Consider the following 16,639-nt stretch of genomic DNA (forward strand, 5'->3'; position numbering starts at 1 on the left):
GGCTTTCAGACTAATGTTCTCACCCTATGGCAAGCCAGTGCTCATTCGAATAGAATCCAGTGTGAGAGGGTGCTATGGGAAACTATTTGTGTGACTATCCCCAAAGACGATAAATTTTATGTGCAAGAAAAAAAAAATGTCAATGAGCACCAGAATCATTTATTTACATGTCGAAAAACATTCCTGTCAAAATGAGTTGTGTTGCCTCATACTGAAATATCAGATAGTCTGCCGATCTTTTACTAGCCTAGGCTACTTCATTTTGGCCTTATTCAGTTTTTCTTCAGAGTGAACATTTTTTTATTAACCTCTTCGAAATTCGGATCTATTTAATAGCCTACACACTGCTGATACCATACAGACTAGAATAAAGGATATGTCTAAAAATGAAACAAGTTACCAAAATAATGAGTGGCCTATGTGAAAGAATGCTGCGTGTATAAGCAATTTTTAAAAAAATCAGACAACCAACATTCCTCATGTATGCATGTTGTAACAATTCAGGGGCCGTGGTTGGAACCATGGACTTTCACAACACAGCTCAGCGCAGTTGCCTGTCTGACGCGGCACTACCGTACTGACTGGAATGTGGATATGCTACACTAGGTTCAAGTGCCAATTACTTACAGTCGAATACTTTGTGAGCATGCGTCGAGAAGTCGAGAACAGGAGGGTGTTGGTGACGCCACAGGGAGTATTAACTCTTTGATGTCTGAATCTTGAGATTTTTCAAAAAAATAGCAAGTGTGTCGTTTTATTGATTGTAAACAACAATCCAGTATCCATAAAAATTAAACCAGCAGCTCATATCTTGTCTGTATACGGCGAAACTTACTTTGCCCATAAGGCTAAATCAGCACTACGACAAACGCTGTTGCATCCAAAAATACTCAAAATACTTTGCACGTTTAATCTCCATTAATACGAATCAAGTGAACAAAGAAAGGGGCTCACCGTGTCCATTTCCTGAGGGAGTAGCCTAGTGGCTACCAAAATAACACATTCGAGATTAAATTCAGTCAAAGTCAAATTCGTACATTCAAACCTAACAGATACAAGCAAAATGCTTCAACAAGCGTTACGTTAAAGAAAGTTGCCGCAATCAGTCCCCGCACAAGCGTTTTCTACATCAGTCGGAGGTAGCTAGTCGTTGTTCTGGCAGCGGTTCAAGTGATTAAATGAAAAAGGGGGCAGAGGCAGACTGACAGAGCATGCGCTAACAGGGGGCTGTCGAAGAATCAAGTAAATAGAATTGGAGCTGGAACCACAAGTTAGTGTTCGGTGATGACGTCACTGCTCCACATTGAGCTAGCCGAGTAGTAGTGGGTGAGAGATAGATAGAGGCGCGCCGTAGTAAAGTACACACTGCCATGAAGTTCTGGTTGTGACTTAATTGTTGTTTCTGTTCTCTGCACAGGACGGCTCTGTTGAAACGGAACGTGTTGTATTTAGTTTCTCAGGAACGGAGGTAGATTCACGGACGTTTGGGAAGAAAACATTTTCCTCAGTTTTTCGCGAGAGATGTCGTCTGCGGCGGTTGCTGCTTCTAGAAGGCAGTCATGTTATTTATGTGACTTGCCGCGCATGCCGTGGGCTATGATTTGGGATTTTACCGAACCCGTCTGCAGGGGATGTGTCAACTATGAAGGAGCAGATCGAATCGAGTTTGTGATTGAGACCGCCCGGCAACTTAAGAGGGCTCATGGCTTTCAGGAGGGTAGGTCTCCGGGTCCGGGAAAGCAACAGCTCTCGGGCAAGGAAATTCAGTCAATCAACCATTCGTCAGGAGATCCCGGCTCGCGACCCCCACAGCCACTGGATCGCTACCCTCTCTCTGACCGTCCGCCCAGGCTGGGACCTGAGTATCAGTCCGGGAGACAACCAAACGGCATTCCTGTCCCAAATGGATTCCCTAACGTTAAACCGGACGATCCACCGGAGCTGAACCGACAGAGTCCTAACCCTCGTAGGACTAACCCTGTCCCCCCGAATCTAGTGCCTTTAGCGAATGGGAGTATGAACCCAGTGCACGCTATCAATGGCAGACCGGGGCAGATGGTGGGACTTCCCTCCGCGTTAGCGAACGCCAGCGAGCTCAGCTGCAAACGACCAGCCTCTGTGTCTAGCTCGGAGCACGAGAGGGAAGTGAAAGACAAGCACAGACCGGACAGCATGACGCCGGAGATCAGTGAGAGCCACAAGAACCGTGCGGATGACTGGATCAAGGGCAAGACAGTGAGGGATATTATGGGTCTTCACTCTTTCGACAACAGGTTCAAGAAAGACCACCCGATCATGCATCAAAGGGCGATGGCGGGTTACGATACTGGAGCAACAGCCTCCAAATCAGGTAGGCTACAGAAATATTTATAGTAACTAAAACATGTGATTGCATAAGCAGACTAAACTGTCTGACGTTGGCCGCACTAACTTTGCATTCAGGAATGAGCCCAGACCATCATGAGTCAGCCGCCTGGCATCAAAAGTGCCAGCAGATATTTCCGCTGATCAAAGCCAAAGTCTACTTTTGCATGTGGCGCATTTTCTTGTGAATGCGTAGATTGTGTAACTGACCGACATGACATCAAGGGTTGCATTTGCAATTTGTTGTAACTTGTTTTGGACACTGTAGTTTTGAAGTAGCTTAGGCTAGTGTTGTTATTGCTTGTAGTATGCGCATCTGTCATAGGCACGCATTAACCCTCTCTACCCTCCAGACAGGGGGAAACATCCCAGGAACATGAAGAGAAAGGCTTCACCTGAACCCGAGGAGGGCACAGCCGTGAAGCTTAACGGAGACGGCCCACAATGGCTACCGTCCCCCGCGGATGGTCTGAAGATGCCCCCTGTACCGCCGCCAAGCTTTGCCTCGCAGCAGTCTACAATATCGCCACACTCCCGCACCACCCCGCCGGAGGGTGCGCAGAACGGCCAGTCTCCGATGGCTGCGCTCATTCTGGCGGCGGACAACGCCGGGGGGAACAGCTCACCGAAGGATGCCAATCCAGTTCACTCCACCACCCGCAGGAACAGCAGCAGTCCGCTGTCACCGTCGTCCATGAACCAAAGGAGACAGCCGCAGAGGGACGGTTCAGGCGCGGGAACACCTCATGTGCCCGGCATAGACCAGGTGCATCCCCAAAGCATTCCGGACTCCTCCGTGCCCAGCAGCATACCCCTCTGCTGCACGTTGTGTCATGAGCGACTGGAAGACACGCACTTCGTCCAGTGCCCGTCGGTGCCCTCACACAAGTTCTGTTTCCCGTGCTCCCGGGAAAGCATCAAACAGCAAGGAGCCACGGGCGAAGTTTACTGCCCAAGCGGGGAGAAATGCCCACTGGTGGGCTCGAACGTACCGTGGGCTTTCATGCAAGGTGAAATAGCCACCATCCTTGCAGGAGATGTAAAAGTAAAAAAGGAAAGGGACCCTTGATTTTACATATGATCTTTTTTGAAATACGAAAAAGTATGAACCTATATAAATATATAAATATGAATATCCCATACATACCATCCAAACTGAAACTAACGGACTTGTACATATTGGACACAAGGGAAGTGTATACTTCGTAAACATGGCTGTATAATTTTTTGATTTTTTGAATACATTGTGTTTCTATATTTTTGAAGATAAAGGTATGTACTCATTATAATGGACTACGTTCCTCTGTCGATGTTTAACAATTTCTTGATGTACTTTTAGGTCTGGTGGCAGTCCCTGTTAAACGTAGAATGTGACTAATGCAACTCTACGAGCACTTGGCGAAACTGAAATGCTTCTAGCTGTACGTGTATGCACTTGTTTAAAAATTGCCAAATACAATTTCTGATCTTGTATTAATTTGCTGTCTGTGCTTGCTTTTTTTGTCGGGGGTTAGTAGCCTGACGTTGTTCAAGTCGACCTGCAGACCAGAATGAGAGAAGTCCACAGACGTGGAACTGTAAAACCTGACGCACGTAATAGCCACTCAGCAGGGAGCCCATTCAAAGCGAGATTTTTTAGCTGGGGAGTAAAGTACAGTCTTTGAGTTATAATATTCAGGACTATGCTTCTTGTATTCCATGCAAGTGAGGTGGATTACACTGCGTTTCCTATTCTGAAAATCTCATCAACTAGGCTACTAAGCTGACCCGTATCAACAAAACAGGTTATAAAATGTGCGCAAAAACACTCATAAGTTTACGTTGCATCATGCGATTTCTGTTTAGATAATGGAAGTGACTGCTGTACAGTGCACTGTAGTAGAGCTCTAGGCTACTCCTGGCTGCAAGTTGTGGAAGTTGTCGAGTCAGACATGGGTGGAGTTGCATGAAATGAAATTTTAGAGTCGTGCGCTGATTTTAAAAGGTTTGAGGAGTGGTTGGAAAGCTTAGGTTAAGTGGAACTTACTTTGCTCTTTTGTGTCAGTCAGTTTCCTGGATAGAGTAGATTCTACAGTTTGAATGTAAAGTTTGAATATAAGATACTAGTTGATTTTATGCTAAATGCTTTATTGAAGTTGTGGGCTGGCTCTTTAATTTTCCTCATTTTTGGCCTGTGGTGGCAAGATGATACGCTATTTCTGAACGGGGTGTTTAATGTGTAGTGTGCATAACGACGGAATATTCGCTGCCATGTTCACATGTTCGACAACTCAAAACATTCTCAATGCTCAATGTAGCTGTGCAGCATGTTGAATTCCCCATGCGCACTCACTCTGGCTTGTTGTTAGGGAACGCCCCCGTTCTTGACGAAGTGGGTATGTGTATCGCCGTGTTGCTGCAGCAAGCAAGGTTAAATTATTCACTGACATTGGGAGTCGCCTAAATGAGTGTTACTGTTGTCAAGGCCAGCCCATCAAGGTCAGTCTCAACTTTGAATAGCTCAGGGCTTTGGATTCTTTACTCTACATCTCAGCTACAACTGGGACATTTAGGAATGAGTATTGCAGCTCAGCGTATGTGCTCATAATATGTAGGTGTGTGTGTGTGTGTGTGTGTGTGTGTGTTTTTAAGAAACATTTAAGATCTGGCCACAGACATTAAGCAGTGGCTCTCAAATCCCATTACTCACAAGGGCTTGATTCATTGTATAATAATATGGGGTTAGAATCAGCATGCATGTTGCCTCATAATTACAGACTGGGCTATTCCAGGGAGATCCTCATTCTTGTTCTACTAGTATTGTCCCAGTCTTTGTGGTGCACTGTGGTATGCAAGGTGAAATTACTCAGATGTCTATCACACACACACACACACACACACACACTCACACTAACTTAATGTACTCTATGACCTAAGAGACCTCTTTAAAAGTATAGTGGCCAGACTATGTAGGACGACTAGTTACTTTCTACCCATTCCAATGCCACCCCTATAGAGATTAAAGGGACATGCTTGTTTTCGTATCTTGACGTTCATCTCCCTCCTGCCAGGACTGTCTCTTCTCAAGCTGGTCTATATTGGCACCATAAGGCTATGCTAAGCTGTGGTCTCAGCGTGCTTTTAGTGCTGCTGAGTGTTACGCAGCGAAAGAATACAAGTGAATGAATCATTTGCTGGTGAAATGAAGAAAACTGACAATCCAATCATGCTGAATCATCATATTTCAGCATTTGGGTAGACATCAGATCTTGGCCGCCCGTTTTATGAAGTAGAATCATATTCACTACAATAACACAGTAACACTTGAGCAACATCACTCATGCACTGATTATCATCTAATCAGCACCAAAAAAGGGCAGTTTTGCGTGCTGTTGACTTTAATGGCGACTGGTGCTTGCTTGGAGCCAAACAGTGGTTATGCATTTCGGAAACTTGGGTCTGTCATAACAAGATGCTGTGCTGTTGCCTGGTAACCTGTGTGCACAGTAAACAGAGGGAGAGTATGTGGACACAGTGCGTCGCTCTGCATGTGGCGAGCATCAATCCTCCTGGCCTCTCTCTCTGTGCAGCGGCAGCGTTGCTGCAGGCTATAAGAGGCTGGGGCCCACGGGGGAGATACAGGAAGAACAAACAGAAACTGCAAAGCGCACATACACACACACACACACACACACACACACACACACACACTCATACAACATACACACACAAGCCCATAATGAGGCATCGGCACCACACAAGAACAGCACATTGGAAATGTGTAAAGCCATTTGAAATGACAGCTTTCAAAATTCCTTTGAGCCTCATCCTCATTGTATCAAATATATTAATCTATTGCTATACTATTTCCAGTGCACATTTATAGAAGGATACATGTGTCAAGCAAACACAATAGTTGGCTTTAGAGGAAATTAGATTAGTCGACATACTCCTTGCCTCTCAACAGGGCATGTCACTCTCTCTGTTTACCCTAGTCACACACATATGCTGCTTAGCTCATTGTTAATAAGTGACATATTTGTGTTGGCACAGTCTGTAAAGCATGTGGGTATCTGTTATTAAGGTGAAACAGGCCTTTGTACCTGATGAGGTTTCTCCTATCAGCTGAAAGGGGTGTCTCCTGTCTAGTGCGTTCCTGTTTCCTCATGCCACAGGATTTTTTCCCCCACAACATTTCACTTAGAAAACAAAATATGGCAGACATTGAATGGTTAATTATTTTAAAGAACTGCCTCCTAATTGGTGAAGTCATGCCAACAATCAAGGGTTGGCATAGCCTTTCCAGTAAATATTTGTGTCTCAAAGAATATTTGTGTCTATCTAGTGCTTGCATATAATTACAAAAGAAATGGATGCCACATATTTCTCCACAGGGCAAGGAGCTCTCTCTATAATGCAATAGGTCATTCTTTTAAATACTAGGGCATTTGCTATGTTTGCATGCTTGTGCAACCTCATCTTTGACTTGTGAACCTTCTCGGTAACTGTTTATCAGAATGACCCTGCATCCATGACCCACTCTTACAACAGATGAAGCAATCTTCTCGTCTGAGATTATTTTGACTTGGCAAGGCTAAAGTACAACTTTAATTGGTGGCTGTAGCTATGTCTGTGCCTGAGCGGTATTTTTCCCTTTGGTCTGGTAAATTGTTCAACTTGGGATCTGTAGCTCTCAGTTCATAGTCTGAAAATAGTGTTACAACTCTAAATTTTATTACCCATATTGAGAAATGACAGATTTACTGTGTGAGCATAATATACTGTAATGTTTTCTGTTAGGGTGAACACGTCACTCATCCTTCACCTTGTCCAATGTCGAACAGACCTGTTCAGATCGCCTGCCCTCTCAACCTGATCATGCAGAGAATTTTATTCCATTTGGCTGATTGAGGGTTATTCCTGTGGTTGAAGGTAACAGTTTCAGAGGGTGGCAATGAGACAGATAGGCAAAGAGCCAGAAAAACACTTTTTTTTACGCCTCCCCTGTCTTCTGGTATTTAACCAGAGGACAGCAGAGACAAGACTATAAACATTTTATGACCACAATGGTGGGAAGGAGTGCAATTTCCTAAAAGAATAAATATTTCTTATCTCCGTCGACAGTGCACAGTGAGCACACCCACCCACCCACACACAGACACACACACACACACACACACACACACACACACATACACACACATACACATAGGGTACATCCCGGGGAGTGTGTTGTGGTGCAATATGTCTGTGAAAGCTGGGATGGAGCATCCCGCCGCTTGCATTAAGCTATTATTTCATTCCGTACTGTCATCTCCCCCAAACACTCCTCCACGCATCCCTCGCCTCTACAGCAATTACGCCCAACCAGACATTTAAGCTTTGAACTTCCAGCTGTCACTGAGAGGTTGTGTTTTAGTGAAAGGACAGAAATGTTTTGTGTTTGCAGCCCCCCCCCCCCCCCCTTTCCCTTTTTCCCCCCAAATGGCCTCATGTTTTATTTTACTAAGAAAGCTTTGTTGTTCTGTTAAAAAAGAACCATTCTTTTTCTTCTTTTCTTTTTTTGTCCCTTTTTTGTCATCTGCCCTGAACTGGTATGCAGATGTTGCTCAGAAGATTTTTCCTCCCTAAATATCCTATGCTCCTCAGACAGGGCAGTTTATTATTGGGGCCGTACTGTCTCTCTCTCTCTCTCTCTCTCTCTCTCTCCCCAATCCAACATGCAGTCCACACAAAGCGACAGCTGCCGTGATCAGACAATGAATTCTCGGCTTGTTTTGATGTGCAGCGTGAGCTGTGCAAACTGCTCAATTATTTTGAAAATTTCAATGTGTTTGCACTTTGATAAACAGGAAACAAAAAAAAGTCTCTACATACAGAGGGAAATTCCCCACAGTCATGTAAAAGAGACATCACACAGCACAAATGCAGACATTTCGCTCCACTGCTATCTGGGAGGCTGATATCATTACTGCTGGGTGATTGGTGGACAGGGTCAGACCCAGTGCCTAGGGTTGTGGGTGTGTCCATATGTGTGTGTGTGTGTGTGTGTGTGTGTCTGTCTGTGCCTGTGCCCCCGTGTGTGTGTGTCTGTGTGCGCATGTATGGATGTGTGTATCTGTATCCATAACCTGTCACAGCCCACAGTTCCTTTAAACCAGACGAGGAGGATTTGAGGGCCTGATTTATTTGGGATTTAAGCAGGCCACTTCCCGGAGCTTCTCCTGGGCACTCGCGCCTGTTTGACAGCACGTTGCTCTGCACACCGAGTGCTGGTCAACCGTCACCTAGGGAACAAGAGGGCCGCGCGGTGCAGGCAAAGCCCTGGATATAGCTCCCTCATTAATGAAGCTATGTTTAGTCCTATAAATCAAACGCACGCAGCAGCTTGAGGTGCTGTAATCCCCAGAAAGAAAGAGACAGAGAGCGGGGACATGCCAAAAGCAGAATCTGGTCCACATTCAGCAAGTCCCAGTATAGCTGTTGCGCTGTTTAATTTTAGGCCTTGCCAGGGAAAACAAGGTCACCGCAAAATCTGAATCGAGGACACGGTGGAATCTGTCTCTTTTTCATCAATCAAAGTTTCCCTTTGGAGTTTTGGCCCCAGTTCTGTGCGAGGCGCTGTAACGGCGGATTTTTCCTCTCAGTGCGAGGGAAACCAGCAATTAGGTTGCATGGTCTAGCTTGATCTGGGAGACATGCAAAATTTCCTCTTTGATTGCCGGGTTGCTGTAAGGGCTGAATTAAACCCTCATGGAATAGTTGGCCTGCTTTGCCATCTGGGGCAACTGGCTATTACAAGAAGCCCGAAAAGCCTTAACAAACCGTAATTAACAAAGCAGCCCTCCTCTCTCTGACATGGGCAAAACAATCCGGTGGATCTTTGATGGCAAATCTTCTCATGATAATCACACTTGTGAGCTGAACAGAAGGATGAGACTGTGGAAACCTATATTTTGTTCCCTACCCAGCTGTACCCAGCAAGTCCAGGTGTTACGCCAGTGGATGATATTGTTTCATGTCTTTCATTTATTCGCCACAGCCTCTTCTCCGCCTCTTCCTCCTCTCATCTTCAGATGGCTTTCACCCCTCATTTTCCTTTCCCTTTTTCTTTGTGTGAGTATCATCTCTCTCTTTCTAGTCCCCCCCCCCCCCCACATTAATCTGTTACTGTCACAAGTTCATGGCTCTCCTTCATCCATGGCTCATGCCTTTCCCTCTCTCTCTCTCTCTCTCTCTCTCTCTCCCTCTCTCTCTCTCCCTCTCTCCCTCTCTCTCTCTCTCTCTCTCTCTCCTCTCCCTCTCTCTCTCTCTCTCTCCCTCTCTCCCTCTCTCTCTCTCTCTCTCTCTCTCTCCCTCTCTCTCTCTCCCTCTCTCCCTCTCTCTCTCTCTCTCTCTCTCTCTCTGTATTCCTTGTGTGTGAATCACTCCGGTTTTCCGTCTGACTTTTTTCCTTCCCCAGCAGTGCTGCAGCTAAAGTATGAATCAGGTCTGTGAAATGGAAATCAGGTCCCTCTTCCCACCCACCCCTCGCTTTTTTCCAGACATCAAAACGTTTGTGTGCCTCCAATGTTTTCTTTCAGGACTTGGACTTCTGCCAAATCAGAGAACTGGAGCAGGCAAGCAGAGAAAGAGAGACAGAGAGAGAGAGAGAGAGAGAGAGAGAGGGGAGAAAAAGAGATGAGTATGAAAACGGAGGAGACTCTTACGAAGTCTAGTCTAGCACAAGTGCCCTTTTATTTCATTCAGGCATTGTATGGGACAGCCTGGGCCTGGATCAGCTGATAAGACCCATGTAGTGCATTCATGCCAAACACAGCCAAGGACAGAGAGGGAGTGCAGCCTTGATAAACAGGAAACTCAAAGGAAAGGAATCCAAAGTAGCCAATCTGTGGGGAGTGTCCAGCTGGGCACGAGGGATTACACACTAAAAGTTGAGTTGTTGTTTTTGTGTGTCAGTGAATATGTATGATCCTGTTATGACCTGCTACTGTAGAGTCATGTGCGCAATAGTACTGTCCTAAAATGAACTGGGCACATAGTATAGAAATATGCATAATGCACAGGTTTCCTCAAAGTATGGAAACATCGTACTATGCTAAAAGATCTTTGGGATGGGACAGTCATTTTGCAGCAAGGCAATATCATTGCTCCTGACAAAAGGTAATTACAGCGATTTGCTGTCCCCATTTTGTCCACCAATCCGGCCATTATCTTTAGTGATATTGAGTGGTATGGTCAGTTACCAGCACATTTCAGTTGTAGAAAGCCCTTCTCTACCAGAGTCCTATGTCCGTAAAGCCTGCTAGTTTTACACAGCGTAAGAATGCTGAATATATGCTAGCTGAATATACACTTAATGTTTTGTTTCATACCACTGATATGCACCTTTAAGTTTTTCTGGCTAGTATGGGTGATCTATTAACAATTATCAGTAGAAAGACCAAGAGAGACATCAGTATTTCATACGAAACGTACATCTGTTGACTTTTATTCAGTGGAAACTTCATTTAAAATAAAACGGCAACAAATCAATGAGTTATGTTGCCCTGTGCAAAAGTCTACATATTGGTTCAACTTGAGTGGCATTACCACTGAATTCAGTCTGACAGAGAGTGATGAAATACATTTCACCCACCTGGTACTACACCCATTCTCTCTGAAATGGTAGGTGGAAGGTTCAGGCTGGGTGCTGATTTCCTGGAAATAGTGTCAAAGGAAGGGGTTATTATACTGATAGCTAGTAATTCAGATAATTATAGGTCAATGTATAAGACTGTATTCACTCCCTCCCTCACTCACCGGTGCCACTGCTACTGCACGAGGGTTGAGGAGAGTAAAACGATACCGACTTTGCCCTTTGGTCAGACAGACAACAGCCCAGAATTAACTAGGTCTGTTTATCCACAAATTTGTTTTGGGGTATTTTTCCCTGCACCAAATGATAGTGTGTGTGTGTGTGTGTGTGTGTGTGTGTGTGTGTGTGTGTGTGTGTGATGTCACAAAAGCCTCCCATATCCAATCCCCCCTTTGAGCTGGGCAGATGTGTGGACGTGACTGGCCGGAGATACAGTATCTGTGTCCTTTATTTAGCAGCCCTCCAGGCTTAGCCACCGCAAAAGGCCACCGCCCCAGCCAGCCAGAGCCCCCGCCAGCTCTCATCGGCAGCCAGCAGAGCCACGAGGCCCGGACCGCGTGTCACAAAATCACCCCCCTCCACCCGCCCCGCCTCACGCACACCATGCAGCTACTACTCCTCCAGATTTAATGTGCTGTTCAAAATCTATGTTCTCCTTCTGTCTGTGTGCTATCTGGCTCAGATAAGAGGTGTTATAACTCCAGAGATGAGAGATGGAGTCGTGTATAGTCCAAATCTCGCTTGATCTATGGACTTTAGGTAGCATGTTGCCTCTGATCCTTCATGTAGCACCTTCTGTTGAGGCATGTTTTTATTTTTAACATTTTTACGTTAGGATTTTAAAAAAAATAAAAAAATGTGCGTTTTCTTGTCTTTTGATAACATAACACAGCACACAATTGGAATTCTAATAAAAGTACAGACACAGGCAGACAAATAAGGGAATCTAGCTGTACTGGTAGTATGGCTAAGATGAGAGGAGGTAGGGGACTATGCAGGCCTCTGTCATTGACAGGTGTTTCTCCTCTCTCGATCTGGTAACCTCAAGTGCATTATGCAACCACGGGGGAGGTCTGGGTGAAGAGGCCTGTGGATGGCTAGCTTCACAGAACAGCTGAGCACGACTGTGTGTGTGTGCGTGCGTGCGTGCGTCCGTGCGTGCGTGCGTGTGTGTGTGTGTTAGGGGTCAGACAGAGCAGATCTCCTTTCGCTAAAGAGGCACAGAGTGGACCTCTCACAGAATGTGCTGCCATTCAGGCGATTCTAAAAACAAGGCCACGGTGCTATTCTGACACTCTGAAGTCAACTCAGTTAAAGGGACACCAGGCAATGTTTTCGTGTTAATTAATCATCTTCGTAAGTCGGTATATGGTTATATGACTCATTACAGGGCGAATGAAGACTCTCTCGCCCGCCCCTACCGCCTGTAGGAAGAATATCTCGCTTGCAAGTTCAGTGTATCGTACCCGCCAACTGAAGCAGGATCAGTTTACATCCTGCATCCACAGCACAGAGGCAGGCTAACGAAACGCTAGTGATTGTTGCAAACGTGTGTATAGTGGCAGAGCCGCCGAAGAAGCAGCGAAAACCCTTGACGGAAGACGCAAAGAAAAGGAAAAGAGCTTCAGACCGAGCGAGGGGGAGTTTCGTAGAGAAAAAGGCTTGCCTGGTGTCCCTTTAAAGCGAGGGATTAAAGTGAAGACATGGCTTGTGCCGGGCTGTGCTACGTTGGGGCATCTGCTATGTGGCCTCTCTCCCCTGCTGCAACACAAGCTACTGTAGATCCAAAACTATCCAATGTCACCCTGCCAAGCCACTGGGATAGACAGAGATGGTGTGTGTGTGTGTGTGTGTGTCTGCCACGGAGGGATTTCTGTATGAGTTTGTGTTTGAGTAAGCTTGGCACCACACCAAGGATGCAGAGAGAGAGAGGCATGCAGAGAGGGGGGGGGGGGGGGGGGTTGAGGATAGGGAAAGGGATAGAGGGATAGATGGAGAGAGAGAGGGAGAGAGAGAGAAATGTCCTGTGCATTGGCATGGTGTCAGCTTCAGTCTCTCGCAGCTGCTTGTGGAAAACTCTGCTCCCTGCCCTACTAAACCACCGGCCATGACAGGAATAACAAGAATGGCTGAGCTGCATGTCCATGTGTTTCTTGGTGTTTTGAGCCCCCAACGTTGTCTTCAAGGCAGCACTGCCTGGAAGGCGCTAGGGTTAGGCATGGGTTAAGGTTAGGTTTAAGGTTAGGGTTAGGATTAGGTATGTTTGAGTCAACGGTGGCAGTGCTGCCTGGAAGACGACATTGAGGGCTTAAAACACCATAGAGCTGTCCATACCCCCCCCCCCCCCACACACACACTTCTCCATCTCTCACCCCCCCCTCTCTCTCACTCATTCATTCTTCTATAATATATATACATATTTGTTTCCCCTCATGCAGCAGAGCTATCAGACTGGGACAAGTGCACTAGACCTGCAAATCAGTGGGGGGAAAAAGCAACAAAATTGGTGACTGAGAGGCAGGAGGACAATGTGGATTTGAGTCCCTGGTTTATCGGTCTTTGTCTGGGCCACAGCACTGGCAGTCTGGCCCTCAGGGCTTTGGAGCGGGCCTCTGTTTTAATGGAGTCAGTGAATGGGACTGCCCAGTAGTAAAACTCAAACACAGAAAGTCAGACGGTTTACTGGACTGCGCACTCGTGTGCACATTTTTAACACATAAATATTTCTGTATCCAATGCACAGGCCATCTCTGCATTCTCAATAGGCCTTTTGATATACCGTACATGAGATGAATTTGAAATAGGGACACAATCCCTTAAAAATTATATCATGCTACTGTTGTCTGGCAATGAAACATTACAGGAAGGAGGTATGCCACAGCAGAAAGCTGTTTATGTCCACTCAAATAAGGGAGAGGGCTTTCTTTTTTTTTTTTTTATTTTTTTTTTTTTTGTTGGGCTTTCTGCAACATGAACTCTCTGAACCACAACATTAATAGAGCACTGCAGAAATGTCTACCCATGTGTACTGACATACTTGTGGAATCATAACAAACATTCTGGATTTCCCAGCGTGCACAGGAACCCTCATTGTAGCATATGATTTTGCCCCAGCAAATGTGGGTCTCAGGCATCTCTGTTCAGTCATTTCTACTGCCAGTTTGTTACATAATTTATAGAAATGAAAGTGTAATCACAATATATACTTTAATTTGATGTTAAATAGATAGCATTATCAAACCAAAGATTGGCCATGGGGCGTTCCTCTCTGTTTCCTCTCTGTCTTTCACTGTCTCTCATTCTCTTAATTTCTCTCTCTCTCTCCCTCCCTCCCCCATTCCCTCCCTCCATCTCCACCCCCCATTTCTAGCGAGTGTGTACATCAACACATGCACAGAGTTATTAATATCCACACCACTCGCCTCTGACACCTGACATTTCCATGCCCCTGTGAGCGGCATCGACACTTGGCACGCTGCTGACGTTCCACTCCTGGGTTTATCCGACTGTTAATGGCAGCACTGCCACTCTGTCCCTGCACCACTTCAGTCGACACACTCCCCCCCCCCCCCCCCCCCCCCCCCACCACCCCGCCACCACCACCCCTCTCCATTTAACAACTGCCACGTCAATCGCCACGGTGCATACGCTCGGCATGACACGGGGGTGCACCCTCTCTCTCTCTCTCTCTCTGGCACTCCCTCGTTCTTTTCCTGTCCTCCAGAGGGACTAATAATAAACCGTGCCTAAAAATGTGCCTAAAGGAGACCAGGGGTGCCTCAGATGGCTGCATGCAGCTGGCCTCTAAAGGTCTGTGTGTGCATGGAGCAGGATTGGGGCAGTTAGTGGTGCATCAGCTCTGGGGGGGCATTCGGGGCAGGGCAGGTGTCTGTGGCCCAGGGACGTGCACAGGGGGGTTGCTCGGGTTGCCCGGGCAACTGCCCACATGCCCTTCTTGACTCATGTACAAGGATACAAGGATACAAGGAAGTTTATTGTCACATGCATATAGTTACTGGAAGTAAGAAATGCAGTGAAAATATGTCTGGTGTCAGCCTATTTGTGCATTTATTGGGGGGGGAGTAAAAAGTGCAGTAGAAGAGGGGTTTAGTAGATTAAAGAGGTAGATTATGTTGCCCTTCCAATAGGGAAAATAAATAAATAATAATAATAATAATAAATAAATAAATAAATCGTACAATGGATGCAGAAAAATCGCAAAGCCTCATTCAATTCCATTTGGCCACCGAAAGTGAAAGTCAGTAGGGGAAGGGCAAACTCTGTGGCTGCAGCGCTGCACGCGACCGGCACCTGAGCTGAGCCTGCATAAGCGGCCCTAAGGAGATTGTCGCGGTTGTCGTATGAGACGACTCAACGTTGTCGGAAAAGGTGAGTTTGTGATGTATAACAAACGAACGATCATCGTCATCAAGTTTTATGAAATGAATTAAAATCTTCATAAATCCAGGCTGAGTTTGCCACGTTTAGCCTAAATAATCAGACAGATAGCTTGCAGAGAAGCAGCCCGTTATCACATAGCCTATAGGCTACTATTTTTTTGGTAGGCATTAGGCGAACTAAGCTACATGTCTGCTGATAGTTTCTCACATTTCGTTTTAGCAAGAAGAATGAATGATGGAAGTAATGCATCACATTAATTATTTTATTCAAAATGGTTAAATGCCTAAATCCTAAAAGTATTTTGGGTATTGTTTGAAGCCAAGATGCCCACTGAAAAGAGTCAGATTCAGGAGAGGGAGAGACCATTCAGGGAGGCAATCACTGCAGGGTTGGCTGCGAAAAAGCCAACCAGCAGGTGAGACAGAGACTTTGCACTGTGATAAAGATGACATGACACTGTGTAGACGAATTGATTAATTAATCAGACTCATATTTTAGCCTAGCCTACTAATGGCAATGTTTCATAATTACATTACATTTAAGATGAGGAGCAGTCATAAGCCTCCAGACTACTCTATGTGAGGTAAATGTGGACCAGGAGGAGGCACAGAGGACAGTAAGGCCTAAGTGATGATCAAGAGATGAGATGAGAGGACCATGCTAGAAAGTACAGGATTAAAGAGCTGCATGCTAAATAATTGTAATCTAAAAAAACATAGGCTATTTTAAAGGTAATTTCAAAGATCTTGCCTGAGCGGAACATAAATACCACTAGTGGGCATGAAAATAATAATGATAAGTTAAGGTGATTGAGTGCTGTATTTCAGTGTTTTACTTCTTTGTGTATATATTTTAAAAAAGACGCTGTTATTCTCAGTCCTGCATATAGCCCGTGAGTTTTTTTTTTTTTTGGGGGGGGGGGGGTGTGCCATTTTTTCAGGTCAGAGCAACTGCCCCTCAAAATTCCTGTACACGTCCCTGCTGTGGCCGGTTCCCTCCCACTAGAACACTGCTCTCTGTGTGTCTGACCCGTTGCTATGGATACGGAGATGGAACTATGGCCCTCTCAGAACAGAACATCTGTGTGCCCGTGCCTGGTAACGACATTGTCACTCACTTCTGCCCATAGCAACCAACGGATTCCTTAATTGACTTGCTTGCTCTGCCTGCTGCTCCTGCTATGCTGGACTGGGGACTTAAGATGTCATTTGGAAGTACTTTGTTGCAGACCATCAGAGCCTTGCTCTGCTCTGGACA

General features: G+C 45.7%; 1 protein-coding gene across 1 annotated transcript; it reads left to right on the forward strand.

Moving 5' to 3' along the window:
- Nucleotides 1-517: 517 nt before the first annotated feature.
- Nucleotides 518-3,841, forward strand: irf2bp2a (interferon regulatory factor 2 binding protein 2a). The gene is made up of 2 exons (XM_042066424.1): nucleotides 518-2,350; nucleotides 2,718-3,841. Exons 1-2 carry the CDS (start codon nucleotides 1,522-1,524, stop codon nucleotides 3,431-3,433), a joined length of 1,545 nt encoding a protein of 514 aa, XP_041922358.1. The 5' UTR covers nucleotides 518-1,521; the 3' UTR covers nucleotides 3,434-3,841.
- Nucleotides 3,842-16,639: the final 12,798 nt, after the last annotated feature.

This window comes from Alosa sapidissima, chromosome 16, assembly GCF_018492685.1.
Source record: "Alosa sapidissima isolate fAloSap1 chromosome 16, fAloSap1.pri, whole genome shotgun sequence".
NCBI classification, from domain to species: domain Eukaryota; kingdom Metazoa; phylum Chordata; class Actinopteri; order Clupeiformes; family Clupeidae; genus Alosa; species Alosa sapidissima.